The 21,210-nt window shown below is 36.1% G+C and overlaps 1 protein-coding gene across 1 annotated transcript in view; it reads right to left on the bottom strand.

The window, feature by feature from the left end:
- Positions 1-3,584: 3,584 nt before the first annotated feature.
- PLXDC2 (plexin domain containing 2) overlaps positions 3,585-21,210 on the bottom strand; it is a 233,021-nt gene continuing 215,395 nt past the window's right edge. Inside the window, exons 13-14 of the mRNA XM_042888938.1 lie at positions 16,817-16,977; positions 3,585-6,533 (exon numbers count right to left, since the gene is read on the bottom strand). Of these exons, the coding sequence (XP_042744872.1) occupies positions 6,417-6,533; positions 16,817-16,977 (278 nt within the window). The 3' untranslated portion in view covers positions 3,585-6,416. The remainder of the gene's footprint in view (positions 6,534-16,816; positions 16,978-21,210) is intronic.

The raw sequence follows: 21,210 nt of genomic DNA, 5'->3' as shown, positions 1-21,210 counted from the left end.
ATACTAGCTTGATCTCAGACACACATATATTTATTTTTATTAACTTCAGCTCACCTCTGTGCTGGTGAGGATGCATTTGTGCTTGTTTTAGGATAAAGTTTTTCATGCAGAGGGTGGTGACGCAGTGGAACAGGATGCCCCATCCCTGGAGGCATTCAAGGCCAGGTTGGATGTAGCTCTGGGCAGCCTGGTCTGATGGTTGGCGACCCTGCACATAGCTGGGGGATAGAAACTAGATAATCATTGTGGTCCTTTTCAACCCAGGCCGTTCTATGACCTACAAGATCATCTAGTCCAACCATCTTCTCATCATCATTGCTACCACAAGCTCCTCATCCAGACGCCTCTTGAACACTGCCAAGGACGGCAACTCCACAACCTCCCTTGGCAGGCCATTCCAGTGCCTGACCACTCTCTGAGAGAAAAAGTTTTTCCTCATGTCTAACCTAAACCTCCTCTTGTACAACTTGTGGCCATTTCACCAGGTCCTGTTTGTTACCTGGGAGAAGAGGCCAAACCTCTCTTCACCACAACCTCCCTTCAGGAAGTTGTAGAGTGCACTGAGGTCTCCCCTGAGCCTCCTCTTCTCCAGACTAAACAATCCCAGCTTCCTCAGACACTCCACATAAGGTTTGTGCTCCAGACCCCTCACCAGTTTTGTTGCCCTTCTCTGGACATGTTCCAGGGCCTCAACGTCTTTCCTGTAGTAAGTGGCCCAAAACTGAACACAACACTTGAGGTGCAATCTCACCAGTGCTGAGTAGAGGGGGATGATCACCTCCCTGCTTCTGCTGGCCACACTATTTCTAATGCAGGTCAGGATGCCGTTGGTCCTCTTGGCCACCTGGGCACACTGTCGGCTCATGTTCAGCCAGCATCAACCAACACACCCAAGTCCCTTTTCTCTTCACAATCATCCAGCCACTCATCCCCAAGCCTATAGTGCTGCATGGGATTGTTGTGGCCAAAGTGCAGGACCAGGAACTTGGCCTTGTTGAATCTCATCCCATTTCCTCAGCCCAGCAATCCAGCCTATCTAAATCCCTCTGAAGGGCCTCCCTACCCTCAGGTGGATCAACACCACCTCCCAACTTGGTGTCATCTGCAAATTCACTGAGGGTGCACTCAATCCCCTCTGTTATGTCCACATTTACCTCTGGTGGGAAAGGATTGGTACGGGAGCTCTATCTGGCCCTCACAACAGAATGCATGCTGGTGTTGCTGGAGATATAGAGTGAATTAGCACAATATGGCTTTATTGTATCATCTTCAAGAGAACTTTTGAAAAGATTTCTTTTCATCATACCTGCATTTTTCACCACTTTTGTCCAAAGCACTTGAAATCTAAAACAAGCCATTGGCAACAGGTTTAAGAGATGGGTGAGTGTGAAATGTCGCATGGCTGCAGAGCACCATTTTCTACACAAACAAGATCATGTCCATGCTTCGTGATTCCTTTCTTGTCAGCTGCTGAGCAGGCTGAGTCACTTTGTTCATCCTTAGAGCTGTCAAGGCAGGGGATAGCAGGAGGTCTCTCACATTTTCCACAGTGAAGAACTCTAAGATAAGGCACCATTACTCTCACTATGGGATTAGGATCTGTAGCCCTCCACGTGCCTCCTGCTCAGACTTCCACTTGGCCCGCAGCCTGTGTGGGCAAGTGGGGAGAGGCCCCAGCCCAGAGGGTGGTGAGCACTGGAGGTCATTGCACCCCAAATGCCAGATACCAGTAAGGTTTATGTCTCAGGGAGTAACTTATTTCCAGTCACACTCTCTTTGTAATCGAGGTTGCCAGACTTATCTCTAGGAACAGGATTTCTTCTGGAAACAGGCCATTGTGAAAATACCCATATATCTACAAAATACACACTGCTTTCTTCCTTTGGAAAGTTGCATTTTGTCACTAAAAACAGGGTGGAGGTGTGATTCTGAGATCCTCATCATCAAGCTTAAACTTTAAGTGGAAAACTTAGAGACTCCATTGCTGGTGTGCAATCAAACACGACAAACAGATTACAGTATCATTGGCTACCTCCCAAAACAAAATTTGTTGATGCTTATAAAGTCTGAAGAAAATGATCTCATGATAAAAACAGCAATCCAAATAAAGCCAGACAGACTTGAGTGATATTTATTGCAAACATCTTTCTAGGTGTCTGAAGAAACATTGTGCCACCCAAGCAGTCAATAAATTAAATGTCTTTTGAAGAAATGTTAGCAAGTAGGAGAACAGCTTGTTTGTCTTCAAATAAAAAGAGATACTCCAAAGGAAGTAAAGCAGACTTCACGGGAAGAGCTTAATTAATATCCCTATATATTATCTTCCAAGAGAAGCAACAGAGAAGAAGTCTATGTCAATTAACTGGGCAAAAATATCTGCTTAGTTAAAGGGGTGTAATTAAGAACCATGTCCTGAGAACTGCTTTTAGAGACCTTCTGCTGTTTAAAAAAAAATTATCTGGGACAAGTTTTCCACTGTGTAGTAGTTTCAGTAGCAATAGTTTGTTTGACTAAAATGTCTGGACAAAAAGTTTGCAAAGGATGCAGTCAATAACAGAAAAATGTACTTTCACATATTTGCATTAACCAGAATCCATACACAGAAGAAAACTCAGGTAGTGCTTACTTAGAGACTTAAGCTTATTCTGAGTAACAAATGCTGACACCCCTCCCTTCCTTCTCCTCCTCCATTTTCCCCTTTTATTTGTTTTCCTCCTCTGAAAAGCCTTAACAGAGATGCTCAGAATATAAATGAATAAAGTTGTATATATCCCAGCAGTAAATATAACGGGTAATGCAGAAAAGTCCATGAAAAAAATAATAGGTTTTGGACAGTATGTAACAAAGAATGCAACAAAATTTGAGGAAAGAGAAGATAAATGGAATAGCAGCATTCAAAAAAAAAGCCTCCATTCTCTAAGTTCAGTTTGTCACAGTGTGCACTGAGAAACGTGGCAGGCAATTAAAGAAGACTTTGCCACGTGCGAACATGTGAGTATGATTACAGATCTTGCACAGATCCAACACTTCTTAGTGTCTGAATACAATACTTAAAAAATAATAAAGTGTGATGCATTTATCTAAATGAATTGAATCATCTTAAAGAGTTACTCAGTAATGTACTTCAAATCCTTGTACTTCAGATTTTCATTTTTCTGTGAAACAGTATGAACAGTACACACTGAGAATATTAGGTGCACAGGAACTTTTAAAATGAAAACGGAAAACAGTAAGAAACCATTTTCTGGAGATGTTGCAGTCATGCCACCAAGATTCACATGACGTACACAAATTTACAGGCAGTGTTTATAAATTAAAATAACTGTTAGAATAAAAGACTCTGTAAGGAAACATTTAAACAAATGAAATATAACTTTCAAATTAGGAACCAGTGGGAATGTGGGTGAAGCCACTGTTTCAGAGACCTGGATAGAAATTTCTTTCTGAGTTGTTCAACAACATTTCAACTGAGTCTCTGGGAGGAGTTTATACGACCCTTTTTCTGTTTGGATCAGTCATGCTGGTGCTTTATAAAGTGATAAAAGTAAGAGTCTCAGATAATATCAATGTTTCACCACACTTTCTAAAGATTTATATTTATACTTTTAATGTGGCAATTTTTAATTATTAAAAAATTAGAAAACCAGATGGAATTACAAAACAGCAACAGGTTACTTAATCAACTTTTGCCTACCGGGATAAATAGAACATACCACAGAATATATCAAAGCAGACACTGATGAGACACTATACATTCCATTAGTATGCAGGAGTTTTCCTCTTCAGATATCAGTTCTTATCAGATATAAGCACATGGCCCATCAATCTTATTAAATAAACCCAACAACTCATTATGTTATAATCCATAGCATATAACATCATGGCAAAAATCAAAAGAAGTACACTGGATCTCCCCACATATCTGTGAAATCTGCCACCAAATTATTGGAGGTAAACAAAGAATGAAAAATAATTGCTGTTATTTTAATAAGGACTATGAAATTTAAGTTAGTTTGCAAATATTAATAAACCTCCTCTACCTGTGCAAGAGAGCCTTAGAACAAAAGTAATCAAATACTGAAATTTGTCGTGCTTGTTAAACAATGTTAGAAATATTCGTTAAGCTCTATTGCATGACATGAACTACATACATGGATAAAACAAGAAAACTAAGAGTGAATCAAAGTGCAAGCCTGTAAACTCATAATAAAATAAACATTCTTTATTTGTATGAAATATCTCCTGAACTTATTGCATTACTTTGTAGATTTTTGTAAAACTTTTCAGTATAATTTCCCAGGATGTGCTCTGAAATAAGAATGATTTCAAACAGGATGCCAATATGCTTCAAAAGGAAGCTCTACAATTGCTTTATTTGGCCAATCAATCGTAGCTGATGAATTTCAAGATCCCTAAAATAAACTGACGGCAAATATTGCACATCAACTAAGTGTCTAAATGATGTGCAGTGATATCTTTAATGAGTGCCACCAAATAAATGTGTATGTGCATACATTTGGTTATTGCTATCAGAATTATCAGCCTACAATTTAATCTGGCCTACCAGAAGCCCATACAAATGGAAAAGAATACTTGCTGTGGATTTTTCACCAAGCTTCAAGAGAATGTTTGTTAGTACCTTCAGATTAATACCAGTTAGGTTTTGAACAGTTTCAGTCTCATGCTAGATGATGTAAAACAGATGAAAAAAATGTGTTATGCAAAATATAAGAATACAGAAAAAAATAGTATTATTTACCGAATAGCATCAAGTAATCAAATTTATACCATACAAGCATCAACAGAAAATGTAAATGTACTAATAAGGTAGTATCAACCACTTTTTTTAGCTACTTGAGATTCAAAACTGCTAATCTTGTATATGTTGCTTTAAAATGCATCAAGTATCTCTGTTTATGCACTATTTAAAAATTTGATAGTCAATGACTACAATGAAATGTATGTATAATACCTGAATTTAATATTTTAATACCTCAGGCCCAGATTATCAAAGCATTTAGATTCCTATACTGCAAGGAAGATCTGGGTCTCGTTATATACTAATCCCTTTCATGAAAGTAGTAGCTGGTTTTGATGTTGGGAATTTATTGTGTTGTCTTTCCCTATACACGGAAGGAAAGGGTCGACATTAAAGAAAGAGCGGTTTCAATAGGCTGAAAGGTTATGGTATTGTGACTACATGAACCACTTTCCCCACACAACATAAAAATATTCTAACATTAAGGATTATGTTACAACTCAGTGGAAATATGCAGTAATGCAATCCGTTTCCTTTGTCTGAATGACAAAAATGCAGTCTTAACAGTCACAAGAGCCTGCCTTGTGTTAGCTATTAAAAAAAAATATATTTATATATATATTTATGCAACTACTATGTGCATTAAACAAAATCACTATGAATCAGCAGGGTTTAATAACACTTTTATCTGAATCTCTGGGAAGGATGCACTGAAGTCTGTGGTGCTTCTTAGGAAAGATTTTGAAATGGCAAAGAATAGAAACCCATTTGTTTAATATCTTCAGATTTATTTTATTTTATTTTGTTGTCTAAGAAATGTTCTATAACGTTTCTGTTGGATAAAAAAGATCTATTGCCTTGACTTTAGTCTACCACTCAGAAATGAAAGATTTATCTTGAAAAGAACCTGGTAATTAATTTTTAATGAACATTGAAACTGAAAATCAGCCCAATTTCATTGTGAACTCCCATGAAATAACAATTTCACCACTGTAAAATTCTCTGTTGCCTTCATTTCTTATCAGTTTGTATATCATGAATTGTTTGAAAGGATATTGATCAGCAATGTACAAGAAACATTGTACTACTCCTGGAAAGCATATATATTGTGGTTTACTTACTCAGGTGGGTAGGCTATTTTAGCATTGAAAAGTGAGTGTACTTCCACATCTGTTTGTAGAAATATTGGAAAATCCTTTTATTTTTCTTTTTCACTTGCACTGAGTTAATTTTCTCGATCACCTGTAAACACTGATCAGTGTTCTTTGCACTGAAAGTGTACAGATTTGTCACTCAGTCTTTGACATACCAGAGAAGAACACTTGAACGACAGGGTAATCCCCTTGTGCACCAAAGCTTTATTATATTTTTGATTACTGTGCACCACCATACTAAAGCCAATAATGTGGCACTTGTGCCATAGTTCTGATACCATAAGTGTCCACTGACAAGTGTTCTGCATGAACCACTGTGTCTCAGTCCACTAACAAAGGCTACTGTGCAATGGTAATCTGGTATCTTAGATAGTTTTTCTTCCTGAACAAAGCTTATCCAAAATCTTCTTACTATCAGCAGCTTAGGGCTCCTTTTCTTTATAGAGATGCAAAGTAAATGTCTTACACCTGTAGGCCAGTACTGGTGTTCTGTCTTAAAAATTTTAGCACTGCTCTGATACGATGAAGCCTTCTTTTTCTCCGACTGGTTCCACTTCAGCATATGCAGGATGTCCAGATCCTCTTCTGAATTTCATTGCTGGCCATCTGCTCGGACGCCGCTTTAACAGCAACAAGAAAAAAAGAAGTTTTCAGAATATAAAGGGTACAACAATAAGTTAAAGATTAAAAACTTTAATGATGAGCTGTACAGTCACCATTAGATGATAGGAGAAACATGCCCATTGCTCTTCCTGCCTAATAGAGCACTGAGATTTGCTCCATGGGAGATATGCTCCATGGGAGGCTGTGTTTCTGAGTCCACCAAAACCATACTATTTTTAATTATTTATATCACATTCTTTAATTCAAGACTGACTAAATAGTGAATTTTTATTCCAAATGATATAATTCATGAGTACAGTAGGCTATGAGCTCAAACACGACAGGTTCCATCTAACCACCAGAAAGAACATATTTCCTGTGTGGGTGACAGAGCACGGACACAGGCTGCCCAGAGAAGTTGAGGAGTCTCCCCTTTTGGAGATATTCAGAAGCTGTCCAGATAGTCCTGGGTAGGCTGCTCTGGGTGGCTGTCCTTGAACAGGGACAGGTGGCACCAGATGGCCTCCAGAGATCCCTTCCAAACTCTATCATTCTGTCATTTTGTGATTCTAATTGAGTAGTTTACTTTGATGGTTCAAATGGAATCAGCCTTTTCATTTAAATTCTTTCAACCTTTGAATGCAAGGGTCTTAAGAGTTCAAAACCAATTTTCATTAGTGTCTGTGGTGATGGCTTTAAAAATAGCTAAGGGACTGAGAAAATACATTTCTAGAGCAGATAAAACAGTTCCAGATTGTGACAGCTATAGGAAGGGAAAGTGCTTTACACAACTTGGATTTTTCAAAGCGACTAACATCTGGGAAGATGCAGATTTGAGATGACCATGTTGAAATTCTGCCAGAGAGAACAGTTTTCAGGACAACTCTTTCATAATGTTAGCTAACACAAAACACTCACCTAAAATGGTTATTCCTCATTGAAAATTTCCCACTACTAACTATGCTAACACATTTTTCTCTATTCTGACCTCTGCTTGGAGGGAAGGCTGGAAGGTGTAGTAAGGTACGTAGAAACATTGCAGGAGAATAAGAGGAGAAACAAGGATGGTAAATTACATCCTATATTTTCATTGCCACCTCAAAATCAAAATATTCTTCACTTTCTAATTCTAAAAAATAATATTTGATCTGATTTACTGTCCCTTTAATACTGCATTTTGATTGACTTCTAAACAGTAAGGATATATCATGCTGCTGAATGTCTGTACTGGGGGCCACAAAGCAGGTACAGCTATGACAGTATGCCAGAACTCACGGTGCTGTTGGGCAGCAGTCCTTACAGAAATCTTGGAGCACAGAGTTTTTCTTGGTGATCACTGTTAAGAAAGCAACTGGTTTATTTTTCTCCTGTTCCACAATCTGGTTGACGTTGAGTCATCCAGAGCTAAATTCTGTTTGGCAGGTAATTTAAAACTGCAGGCCTTTCAATGCAACACCTTTCTAAAAAGTAGGAAGGTAGAATCTTGTTTTCTTTAATGGATGTCTTTTCCTAACAAGCAAACTTAGTCTATTCAAAGTTTGGAGGCTTTTTTTCTACCTAAGCTTGATTCAAACTGGCTTCAAAATTAAGGAGGATTGTTTGGCTATTGCTAAATAAAGGGGTCAGATTCTGTTTTCAGACTCACAGAAGTAAATCAAGAGTAATTCAACTAAATGCATCTGACTTATTCCAGATATACACCAGTATAAATGAGAATTTGACCGGAGAGTACTCTAAAGAAGAAAATGAAAATCAATGGAAAACTAGTAGGGAAGAATAATTAGAAACAGTCTCAAATGGCAGCATATAAAAATGAGCTGAGTCTTAATCTCTTAAGATGCTGATTTTAAAATGAATTCCTGATTAATTTCTACTTTCTTGCTATGCTCTTACAATCCGATTTTACCCTTTTCTACTAATCTTTTTTTTTCCCATTTGCCTTTCTACATGATGAAATGTGGTTAGTAGATAGATGTGTATCAGTTCTATTGATACAATGGGATACAACATAAATAGCAGCTAATAAAGAAATCAACATATTTGAAAGTCATCTCCAAACATTTGTTGCAGTTTTATGTGGTTTCTCTTCATGCTCACTCTTATCATGGTGAGATTTTCCATTCCTACTGAAAGTCTGTTTAATTTCAACTCCTGTGGATGTGAGTGTTTTAAGTGGTTAGCGATCTTAAAGCAATGACAAGTTAGCAATTCACTGACTTGCCTATTGACCTCACAAAAATCTTTAGTGACATTACAATTTTAATTGATAAAACCAAAAGCAATTTGATGCCAAGGGATAAATAGGTCCTTAAGTTACTGAAGTAGCTCAGGAAGAGCTTAATGCATTCTTGATTTTCTCTGCAAAGCAAAGTAATAAGTGGACTAAAAAACCAAAACAAATAAAAAAACTCCATGACCTAAAAAAAACCCTAATGAAACAATAAATGAAAGACAACAGGAAGAACAAAAGCTGTGTACTTAAACTAATTCCTTATTTTTTTCATCCAATTTAACAGGAAAAAATACGCTTCATTCTCTGGAATTAGAAAATTAGAACTCAGAGGAAATCCTCCAAGCTGCCGCTGAAGAGCTGTAATTCCTGCTTCCTTTCAGTGTGCAATGAAGCAGGAAAACGGAAATAGGATTTTTCTCATAGCTTCCACGAGTTCACTTTTTTAAGCAAGTGAGCTAGAGGAAAGCAGTTGTGACTGAGACATGTATGCCTCAGTTTGCGTAAGACTAATTTATTATATACATTAAATAAAACCCTTAGATTCTACTGAAAACGATAAGAGAAAATGAAAAAAATAGTAGTCAATTGAAATTACCTTTCACACTGAAATTGAAATTTACCTTTCACATTTCTTACATTACACCTATCCACACTACTGTTGGTGGCTGCAAAGTCAATATGACTTCCTATGGCAATTATTAAAGCTAGAAAAAGCACCTTCATGTAAATATTGGTGTAGAGGTAGAATGGAGAGTCTCACTTCTGAGAGAAAAACTAAAGTGATTACACCTCAAAATACTAAAAGGTTGAAGCAGGAGTATCTTCACACTGTTTTTTCATTGAAAGATCTCCAAGTTCATTCTCATGGTTGATCAGATTCTTCTTTTGATATCCTTTAACATGAGGGAAGATTGAGCCCTATAGAGCTGCTATTGTCCATTAAACAGCACAATTTCATTAATAGGTGATTAAAAAAAACAATGAAAAATTTTACAATAAGATTTAAAAATCTATATTAGAAAATAATACAATTAACTGAGTACACATAAGCAAGAGAGGAAGTCTACTTTGTACCTACCATAGGCAAATAGAGAGTAAACAACATACAAGATCAATACAGGACAGATATTGTCCAATACAGCTTTATCGGATTACTATATTTGAAAATTGATGACCCTCTTCTTCCTAAGGAACTGAGAGGTTTTGGTGCTAACATTATATACTATCTCTAACGTTTCTTATAGTTAAGCAACACTTTTCACTGGAGATGGTAATTCTTTAAAAGCAATTGCAATAATATGTTTTGTTAGCTGCAGTAATTATGAACTGTTACCCTTCATTTAATACAGCTGCATAAAAGAGAATTTTCTGTCAGCAAAAGACAGAAAGAACTTAATATGTATTACATCTTTGAAATTCTTACATCTTATCCCATATATTTTTCATTCCACCCTCATCCTAATTTTCATTCCATAAATAAAAAGGAACAAGCACAATTTTATACAGATCTGAAATGTCAGGAGAATGATAAAGAGAAAACGTTGTTAAAATCTGCCCTTTTGTCATCTCCCCATCCTTGTCACACACACACACACACGCTGCAAATCTTCTGTAAGATCATTAAAAGTTCTGTTATGTGTAAAGTAACCAGAAAAGAAAGATACAGGGTGTTAGCACATGGATCAACTCTTCGTTCTCATTCATCAGTAAACTTGAACTGTCAGTTTCATCAAAATACAGACATATTTTCTCCAAACGTAGCTTATGCAAGTACAAATACTTGACAGTGTGAGAAGCAAACTTAATTTTCCACTTACCAATATAAAAGCTGAAGTTATTGAGTAGAATCATAGCAGCATAGAATCAGTTAGGCTGGAAAAGACACTAAGATTATCTAGTTCCTCCATGCCCGCTAACCATGTTCCTTGCTGCCACATGGACGTGTTTCTTGAACACATCCAGGGACAGTGACTCCACCACTTTCCTGGGCTGCCTGTGCCAATGCATTACCATTCTTTTCCAAGAAGGAATTTTTCTTAATATCCAACCTGAACCTCCCCTGGCATAACTTAGGGCAATCACCTCTTGAGTAGTTTTTAGGCTGAATGCTTTGATCCAACTTTGTCTTCGCTATTGATTATTTTCCTGTATTTCAAACCTTTTATATTTTCAGGACTATTTCACTGCTTCTTCTGAAGGTTACATCTTACTTATACATTGATGTCCAATTCTTTACTTAATTCAAATGTATAAATGTATCAAAGTCTATTTAAAAGACTGCCATAAACATCCTTAAGTCTGGATGTGTGTAAATACAGAGCTATCTAAATACTGGATTAATTGTTAGAACTCTGGACAAAGTGCAAAGACTATGAATTAAGAAAAAGGAGAAAAATATAGTAAAGTCTATTACTAATGTGTTAACCTGATGTCATCAAACTCTATTAGTACTCATCTGCTGTTAATCTACCTGGCTATTCAAGCCTTTTACACTCTCAAGACAAGGAAAGCATGTTTATATTTATGTGAAATAATGTTTAAGTAGCTACTATTTATACACCAGTCTTTAATCTCTACTACAAACATCTACTTTCCTTGGCAAACTGCAGTCAGAAATGGAAGGTGCTTCAAATATCTGAAACTGTATATCTAGAAATAAGATTAATTGCCTGAAACCACATTAATTTAACATTTTGAAGAAACTGTTCTGACAAAATAGATTGCTTTAGACGGTAAGATTCAGTAGTATCATTTACTAACTTATTTTTTTTTTCTTTTTGATAGAACTGCTTGTTTAAACTATCTCTCTGTGATTTAAAATGCTTCTCAGTATAACAATGTTTCTGCAGTCTTAGGATCATCTAAGTAGCAGACTGCTGATGGAAAAGAAACAGAATGCCTTCTTCCTCCCCACCTTTGACTTTTATTGTCAGTGTTGGCTATTTATTTTAGTACTTCTCCCCTGTTGCTGATCTAGGTTTCCCCTGCTGGTTCCTGCTGAGCTGGATAAGCTTTGGAAAAAATAACTTTGCTATCAGTACAAGGCAATGGCAGTGAGATCAATGGCAATATCCCAAATGACACAAAGCTACATGACTTTGAATTAAGAGAAAAAATGATTCTTCTTATCTTTTTTTTTAATAATCATTCTCATGAAATTCAATTCAGCTCTAAATTCTGGACAAAACTGAATTGATGACTGTGTCAAGACTTATTCAAACTAAAAGTACAATCCTAGTGAAATGCATACATATAATAAAAACAATGGGCCATATCCCAGAAGAAATCAGTAAAGCTGTGTGAGGTTCACCACTTATCTAAGGGAACTGAGAAGCTGAATCTTTGTAAAATTCTTTCTTTCCTTCCTTCCTTCCTTCTATTCCTTCTCTCTCTTTCTCTCTCTCTCTCTCTCTCTTTTTCTTTCTTTCTTTTTCTCCCCCCCTTTTTTTTCCCCTCCTTTCATTTATTTGAAGAGATTGATTGTATTTGTGACTTTAATGTAGAAACCAGTAAATGGTGCATGGAGAACAGGGCTGGCTATTAAACAATGGCTGTTGTATGTGAAGTGCTGCTATGAGTAGAGATGAACAGCACTGAGCCAGAAATGCCCATAAAATCTCTGAGCTCTGAAACACCCAGGTCAGTCTCAGGCTTTTTTTTTGGACTATTTCCTCCTCTATTACTCTATTTTTTTTTTCTCTAAGCAGGGAAGGTAAGAACAGAAGGTCAAAATCTGAAGAAAATCTGGTGTAAGATCTGAGTGCTGGTGAATGTTTCCAGGTACAGCAAAACAATCCTCTATGCAGCCTTAATGTTAGAAAAAGGCCTAACAGTGCTTTCCCAGACAACTTCAGGTATAGCTCAGGATTTGGGAACCATCCTCAAAAATATACTAATAGTTAGTCACATTAACATGAGGCTGATGGGTAAATGACATGAATTCAGAATGTTGGTTGGTCTTCATGCTAAAAAAACAGTCACAGGCTCATTTAGTTTTCTATTGGAGACACAATTCAACTACATCAGGAACAGTTGAGGTGCATCCCTCAGGCACTGATCATGCACTGTTAGCTGCTGAAAATCTGCAGCTGCTCATTCCTTCCTCTCCTCTCTGCAAGGTCACCCCTCACCCAGCTCCATAGCTGTTTGTGTGGCCATTTGAAAAAAAACACATTTGTGAAATTATCCAGCCTGAACATCCACAGTGATGTTAAACAACTAAAAGAGACATAGGCATGCACATGCATGTGTGAGCCTGTGAGGGTACATAAGCAGCTGAATTATTACAAAAAACCTCTGAAAAATCTTCAAGGAGGGTGGGAACATGAAGGCAAAGGCAGTTAGTTGCATTTAAAATAGGATTTTGGTCAAAATTCATTCATACCCCCACAGCTTCAGAGTCTACACATCTGGAATGGTATTTCCTTTTATGCTGAATATAAGAGAAAGGCTTTTTGCCTGAGGTGAAGATGGTCCCAACTTGTATTGTTAGTTTAGACTCCTTAAAACTCACTAGTTGCAGAGAACTGCCACTGAGAATTTTATTATTTTGCTGAGCCTTGCATATGCACGTTTGGCAACAATATCTCTGTCTAGTTTGGATTAGATACTTGCAACATCTGACACCTTGCACTCATACTGGGAAAAATTCTACAGAATTCTCAGCTATGGCCACATCATGTTGCCTCTGTCCTTCAAACAGAGCTAAGTTTCAAACATTAAAAGGACTTTGGATCAAAATATAAATAAGAAAGGTGAGAAAAATAGAAAAAGTGTGCATATAAAAACTTATGTCAGGAGTGGCAACCCTTTTGTCCACAGAAAACTGAGTGCAGACAGACAAAAGGAATCTTAGTATAAGAGTTTGCCTTATGCTTTGCCTTCTGATTTGATAATGTTCTCTGGATTTTAATTGCAAAAAATGCAAAATCAATAAAAAATCTAAAAGGAAAAAGACAAATGAAGAAAAAGAAGGGAAGAAGTAAAAGCTAAAAAAGAATCTAAAGCTGCTACCTGGTGTGCAACTTGGACAAAATTAGAGGAAATCCATCTGACAGCTGGCAATGACTTTACCTCTGTTTACATTCAGCTTTTAGAAATAGTCTGCATTCACTTGAACTTTGACTGGAACTCCCTTGCTTAAAAATTTGATAATTCCTTCTGTCTCTATGCTGCCAGAGAAGATTCCAACTTAAAGAATGAAAAGCATGTTGAATAGGAGGATAATTGATCTGAAAGTAACACCTCTTATTTTATTATGTTGAAGGATACGGTGGTATGGTAGTTGAGGTTGAATCTTCCCACCAGTATTCCATTATGTTTTGCTGCCCTGTAACAGATGGCAGCGGAGGGGCATTCTGACATGGCACCTGACATGTAAGTGCAGATGAAGCAAAGGTGTGTGATTGAATTCCTCCATGGAGAACGAATTGCACCTGTTGACATTCATCAGCACTTAGTAAACATTTATGCAGACCAAACAGTGGATGTGAGCACAGTGAAATGGTGGATGGTGCATTTCAGCAGAGGCAACAGCAATGTGGAAAACATGTTCCAGATGGCCATGCAGATTTTTAAGACCATGTTATGCAGGCTCTTGTTCATTGTTGGTGAAAATGCACAGCTAGTGGTTATGACTATGTTGAAAAACATTGTTTTTCTTTTTTTTTTCAGCTAAGAATTTGCTCTATCAGATAACGTTATTACTTTTTACTCTTTCTAGAAAAGTATTCAGCTCTTCAGATTGTATTGTTTTAAAATGGCTTACCTTTATGGATAAATTGAATAGTATTGGCACGTGAGACTTTTCTAGCCCTTTTTACAAATAATTATTTCATACCAGTGAGGAATGAACTCAACAGCTGCGAATAAAACCACTAGAGAAAACACTTCCTTCAGACTTTAGGGGTAAAAAAAATAATCATAGAATAATGTTACTCTAAGACAATAGTTTCTTCTGAAATAAATGACCTTTTCCTTGACTTTTGTGTATCGCTTAATTAAATCAATTAGTGCATTCAGGATTTCATTCAGTGCTACTCAGAGGTGTCACAAGGGGTTGCACTTATCAGTACAAAGTTAAACAGTGCAGTCCATGCACTGGGAAATTTCTGTTAAGAAAAGTGCAAAAATGAGGGGCATCATAACTGGGATTTGGGTTGAACTATAGATAAACCTGAGTAAAATGGTTATTGAATATTGGGTGATAACTGGAGAGAACACAAGAGAGAAACAGACTAAAGGCATATGATATGGGATTAATTCATTATACTTTTCCTTATTGAGTAATCACTCATGACTATAAACCAAATTAACTCAATATTCTTCAAACAGCCCTTAAGCCAAAACCCAACAGAATATAACTGAAAATGATGTTACCTACAGAATCTTGGCAACATAATAAAATCTTTGGTAAAAAAAAATATTTTTCTGTTAGTAATTACACTAATGAATGGACACTATGTTAAATGTCAACTTAATATTGGGTAGGGATTACTCTATCAATAATTTAATTATAAATTATTTCTTTAACATTAAACACAAATGGTGCAGGTTCTTTATTTGACTAAGCTTTATTCAAAGCAGTGATGAGAGATAAAATGATTCATATCTTCATTTGTCTAGAAGACTTGATGCAGGACTACAGAATACTAATAACTTTTAGACAACTGTGTGTTTTCACTTCTTCCTGTATTCATTCTTTATTTTTTTTTCTCATTTTTTCAAAAATAGAAGAGTTAAGTATACTTTTTTTTTTCAAGAAGGCTACTTTACTTGCTAAAAGCCACTTTAGTTTTGACTTCAGAGATTGACTAATATCATCTCAAGACTAAACTTAGTGGAATGGGTTTTATTCTATGGATGCTGTTCCCCAGTGGTTAAAGTTTACATTGAGCCTAGAATACAGATTAATAATTCATTTTGACTTCTGTCACTATCACTGTATCTCAGCAACATATATGTTATAATACAGTTTTAAAGATGAACCATCCTGTTCATGTTCACATCTGAGGTCAAATCATGCTACTGTCACTAAAAATGAATGTCTTTATCTTTCCATATCTTTCTCATCCAGTCTTTTTCACAAGCAATCCCTAGATATGTCGCTATGATTTTCAGTGTTTCTGGAACTTCACATTAGAAAGTGTCCGAACTCTAAAAAGTAAGGACGTACTGCAGGTGAGTAGGTGAGTATTATGATCAACCATTGCCTTCATTCATGTTTAGCAAATCCATATTTATAAGGTAGAGGAACAGTGTTGGAAAAAAAAAAAAAAAAAAAAAAGTAAATATAAGCATTCAAAGAGTGACTTTTTTTTTAAGAAAAGAATTGCTATGGAAAATTTTATTTTCTCGTATTGTCATGTACAGAAGAATTGAGTTGAAAGTGTCAGAATCTGCAATTTAGACGTCTGCACCTAAGGTAGCTATCTATCTTTGAGGGAGAAAAACAGTAATTTGCCTAATTATTAAGGAAATGTCTCAAATACGTCAGATGAATCATAGTCTGTTTCTTTCTATACTAACAAAACGAGCAAAAGGAGATTATATTAGACTTAGATGTTAAAATCATGTGAAAAGAGTCCTTCCCATACTCTGATGTAAAGTGTTTAAAAAAGTCTACAAATGAATGTACAGAATCTATATATGTCTGCTAACAGACTTTCAAATACATACACAAGTTCAGTCAACACTTTCTGACAATGAAATGAATACATTTTAATCCTTTTCCAAATGAAAATAATAGAAAATCTCTATGTTCCAAAAGCAAATGTCAGTGTACATGGAAGCTAATGAAAAATATACTGAGGAAAAGGAAATATATGAGAAGTGATACCTGAGATGTATCTTTTGTGAATGACCTGTTTTAAAACAGAACAAGTGAAAGCAATAACACTTACAGAAGAAGCAAAGTGACATACTAAGTATGAAATAGCAGTGTCTGCTAGGTAGGCAGATTTCTTCAAATCTTATACTAGGAACTGAAGAACATTTTCTAGATTTAGTTAAGAAAAAAAATCTATTCTGAAGACTCCAAATAATGACACAGTGTTACTTTTGTCTTACCTCTATGAAGAAGAGACTGGCTGCTGATGTTGGATGTTGGTACATATAGACAGTCACGAGGATGGCTGCAGCCACAATGAGGACCAGGACTAAAATGCCGATGATTAAACCAGCATGAAGTGTTCCACCTTTTTTCTCTGCAGCGCTGTCATCTGTGGAAGCTGCATGAATGACACACTTATTAGTGCAATAACTTATGTCTTATCCATTCCATTTCATATCTGGTAACTGAACACTTGCTTTTTCATTATTACACGTCTTGCTTTCCAGATCCCATTTTGGAAAAAGATGCTAGGTGCTCTTTCCCATACAACTGAACAATCCTATAATCTTAATGAACAGACATTTCCAAACATTTTACTATTTTTGATTCAATAAACAAAATTAATATAGTTTCATTTGAACATAATCTGGACATTCGGAAGTTCCTAATTACCTTCATAATGAATTTTGCTTTGATTTTCTCATAAAATCATTGCAATTGCCCTACAGACGAGTACCAATTGAATACATTTTGAGTGTTGCATTTTATTCTAGTTTTTAAAGCTTCAAGTTGAGAGATGGCACAAATCTCTATGAGGTCTAGATAATAAACATTCTGAAAGGCCGATTCATTAGCTTAGAGAGGGGTTTTGAACCACCCTGTGCAACTGAATCAAACTGCCAAAACTGTTAACAGATGGACGTTAAATGACCCTGCAACATTTTAACCTTGGTCTGAATGGAACATACATCCAAGAATTACAGAAGACCATTCATTTACTAAGCCTGATTCAAAGATATTGTTCATGCTATGCTCCTTCCATGAAAAAAAGTGCTGCTCTATCACAAAAGCAACTTGTCAACTCTGCCTTCAAATTGGTGACTGTAAATCTTTTAATAGCACTGTAACCTCTGTGAAAAAGCCTCCCAGTAAATTAGACAAGATTCACTCATGATTGGATGTGATTTCTACTTTTGGTGCGCACAAGCCCAAAGATTCCCACTGCTTTCTGCTTTTCTGCCAATCCTAGAATCACCTCCATGATATACTCCATACAGAACTTGTCTCTGATCTCACTTATATGCATTTCTTTTTCAATTCCATTTTTAAATTTCCTCTCACAGTGTTTGCTTGCCAAGCTGACTATAGTGAAAGTGGTTGATTTTTATAGTCATCCTTTTGGTTGTACCACTTCCCTGAACTATTTGTTTGGTTGTATTAGAATGTCGCAGTCTGTGAGGTCAGTGGTCATCTACCTTTGATTTGCTCTCAGAAAGCAGCCATTGAATTATGAGTAATGCTTCAAACAATTACAATGCTAATACAATTGGTAACAACCACAACAATACTTGTGCATGGTCTTTCACTGTTCATAAGATGGTGAGCAAAACACTCCATACTAAGATTAAAAAAAATGAACTGGAAAATAATAAGAGTATCTCCTGATACTAACACAACATTAAATGCTTCCTATGAGGGGCAGTAAAACAAAATAGGAATAGTTAACCATGTTGAGGTTAACTGTAACTGTTCAAGCATCCCATGGAAGGCCTGCATAGCTGGTTCCACAAATGACTTTATGGCACCATTACAGCAATAGGGAAAAAAGGAAGATGCATTGTCTTAGCCACAAGCTGTTTCTAACTATTACATGGAAATATTTCATTGTAAGAAGAACTTATTCCTGTAAGTTTCCCAGTGTCAGCCTTATTTGATTTTTTTTTTTTTAAATAGAACAGACAATGAAAATTTTTAACCCATTCTTTGATATTGTAGTGAAATAAGGGAGATAATGTCCATAATGTAGATCTTTGAGCATTTCCAAATGCATTCATTGTCAAATGCTACTTAGAACAATTCATGATGGTAGCCTTCATGGAGGAAGATAGAAGAAAAGTGATACTGAAAAAGATGGCTCTAACTTTCAAACAGCAGAGTTCTTTACTCAGCATTGCCAGTAATAATTTACTAAATAGCTACTCACTTCCAGCTGAGTATAGCTGGTGTATAAAACTCTAGAATTAATTTGTGCACCACAACTATATTTATTACTTGTACATATGTTTCAAATGGCAAAGCAAACACAAGTTAAGCAACTGAAAGACCATCTGGGAAGGCCTGCTTTATTGTACATGCTTTGGATTGGGTTATTAATTCCCAGTGATGAGAAGCTATTTGTTGTGTGAATCACCCCACAGAGAAGTAACAATTTCCCATAAGGAGCAGGTAATTCCTAGCTTGTCTTTCTCATAATTGGCTGACAACTTCATACTCTTCTACTCAACTCTTCAGTGCCACATTGGTGAATCATAAACAATTACTTGCACACATTTCCAGGCCAATTTACACAAAATGAATAATTTGTATTGTTACTATGTTATGGTTGAAAGCAGAACATCATATTCTGCATATTAAAAAATGCTAGATTTCAGCAAAGATACTGACCAGTTTATAAAGGCCATTAAATTAATCTGTTTTGATTTATTATTTTCTCAGTATTTAGCATACAGATTTGCAAGTAAAAATGCTGTCATTTCACAGTAGAACAGGTGACGTTATGCTGCCTAGTCTAGGGTAGTGTACTGCGTGGACATCACTGCAGTGATCAGAATGGCAAACATGAAAACAAATGAAATAGATTCTTAAATAACAACAAGGGTAAGTAACTTGTAATTTCCATAATCAAAATTCAGTTCATTGACCCCAGGGCTATAATACTCATGAGAAATTGATTTCACTGTCTTTGCACAGAGACAATAAACAATGTTGTCAACTTTGAGAACACTCCCTGCTTGGAAATCAACTGACAGCTCTTTTAAAGAGCTACCAAGGGAAATAGCTGAAAAAAAAAAAGAAAAAAAAAAAAAAAGGAAAAAAAAAAGAAAAAAGAAAAAAAAGGGCTTAGAAACTTTTTCACGTGCAGAAGTATTTATAAGCTTTTCAAAACACATCTGCTGTTCCAGGCAAGGCTAAACCCATAGGAGGATATTTGTCTTTTGAACATTTTTCCCCCAAAACAGCTTTCTCAGTGGAATTTTCCCCAAATTTTCATTTTCCTGTGCTCAGGAAAGTTGTTACATACAATATACTGTATTTACAACTCCTCCCCAAATTCTTTAATGTATAAACCTTTTAAGCAGAAAGAACATGTTAACATCTGCATGGTTACTCTGTTTCTCACTAGGTTCTGAGTAGCAGTACAGAAAGAGTAAGTTTTTTCCCCAAGATACACAATGCAAACATGATATAACTGCTCTCCTGCTTGAATGCTGTCTAAAAAGAAAGTAAAAACAATAGGAGCGTTTTGATTGTATGGCAAACACACTGGGACTGTCATTTTTGCTTTTATATTACTGTGTTATGTCTCTAGTTACAGTTGAGTTAGATATTTTGGTGCAGTAAAAGCAAAAACCTCAAGAAATTATCGCATGTAAATGTCTTGTCCTGTTCCATGGTCACTATGATGCTGACTTTACCACGAACAAAGGTGTGTACAAACTGAGACAGAGCATTTGTAAACATGTTACAGATACTTTCTCACCACTGGTATAGCATAATAACAATTGAGGTCTACAAAAATAATGAAATACAATATGTTCTCTTATTCAAGCCCAAGGTTCACACAAGGTTGCCACTGTAACAGTTTTATATACAAGAAAAAGAACAAGACCTGTGATACATATATATATGTCTGCCATGATATGAGATAGAAAAGTAGCAACTTACCAGAGATTTACATCTCTGACTGTGTGAGCAAAGATAAGAAACATTTTTATTGGAAAAGGAAGAAAACTATGTGAAGTTCTATTGCTTTTTTGGATCTTTCCTTTAGACAAAATAACATTGATTCAAGGGCAAATAATGGATGGTAATATAAAAATGAATTTTTTTTTGCATAACAGGAATTTGGAAATAAAGTTTCACTGTTTTCCTCCATGTTGTCCCTTCTCACTCTTGTATTTTGATCAGAAAGCTAAAAATTCCAATCTAATTGCTTAGATGCACATGCACCTTTAAGGGGCATCATGTAATATCTTATTTGATCCTCCTGACTGACACAGGTACACTAGCAAAGTCAAATATATAGGGTATAAATGTCCTAAGCAGCAGTGATCAGCCTGAAGGAAGTCATTCAGTCCTGTTTTTCCATGAAGAAAACTGAGATCTTCTCCCCTCTTTTTACCAAATGTATGAATTTTCATGGTAAATCCTTGAATTTGTCACAAAGAGATAAAGAACGGACACTGATTTATTACAAGATGAGCATTTGCTGTTAGGTCATGTGGCAGAATTGGACAAATTCTAAACGTTCAGCACAAAACATTATTATTTTTTTTTTTTGCTGTCAGGTCAGATGAATATGAAACTATCACATACATATGTGAATATACATGCAGCCCTATCGGCAGCT

This window comes from Lagopus leucura, unplaced genomic scaffold, assembly GCF_019238085.1.
Source record: "Lagopus leucura isolate 7727_CA_CO unplaced genomic scaffold, USGS_WTPT01 Super-Scaffold_100157, whole genome shotgun sequence".
NCBI lineage: Eukaryota > Metazoa > Chordata > Aves > Galliformes > Phasianidae > Lagopus > Lagopus leucura.
The sequence above is the reverse complement of the archived record's forward strand: the minus strand, read 5'-3'. Positions and strand labels throughout refer to the sequence as shown.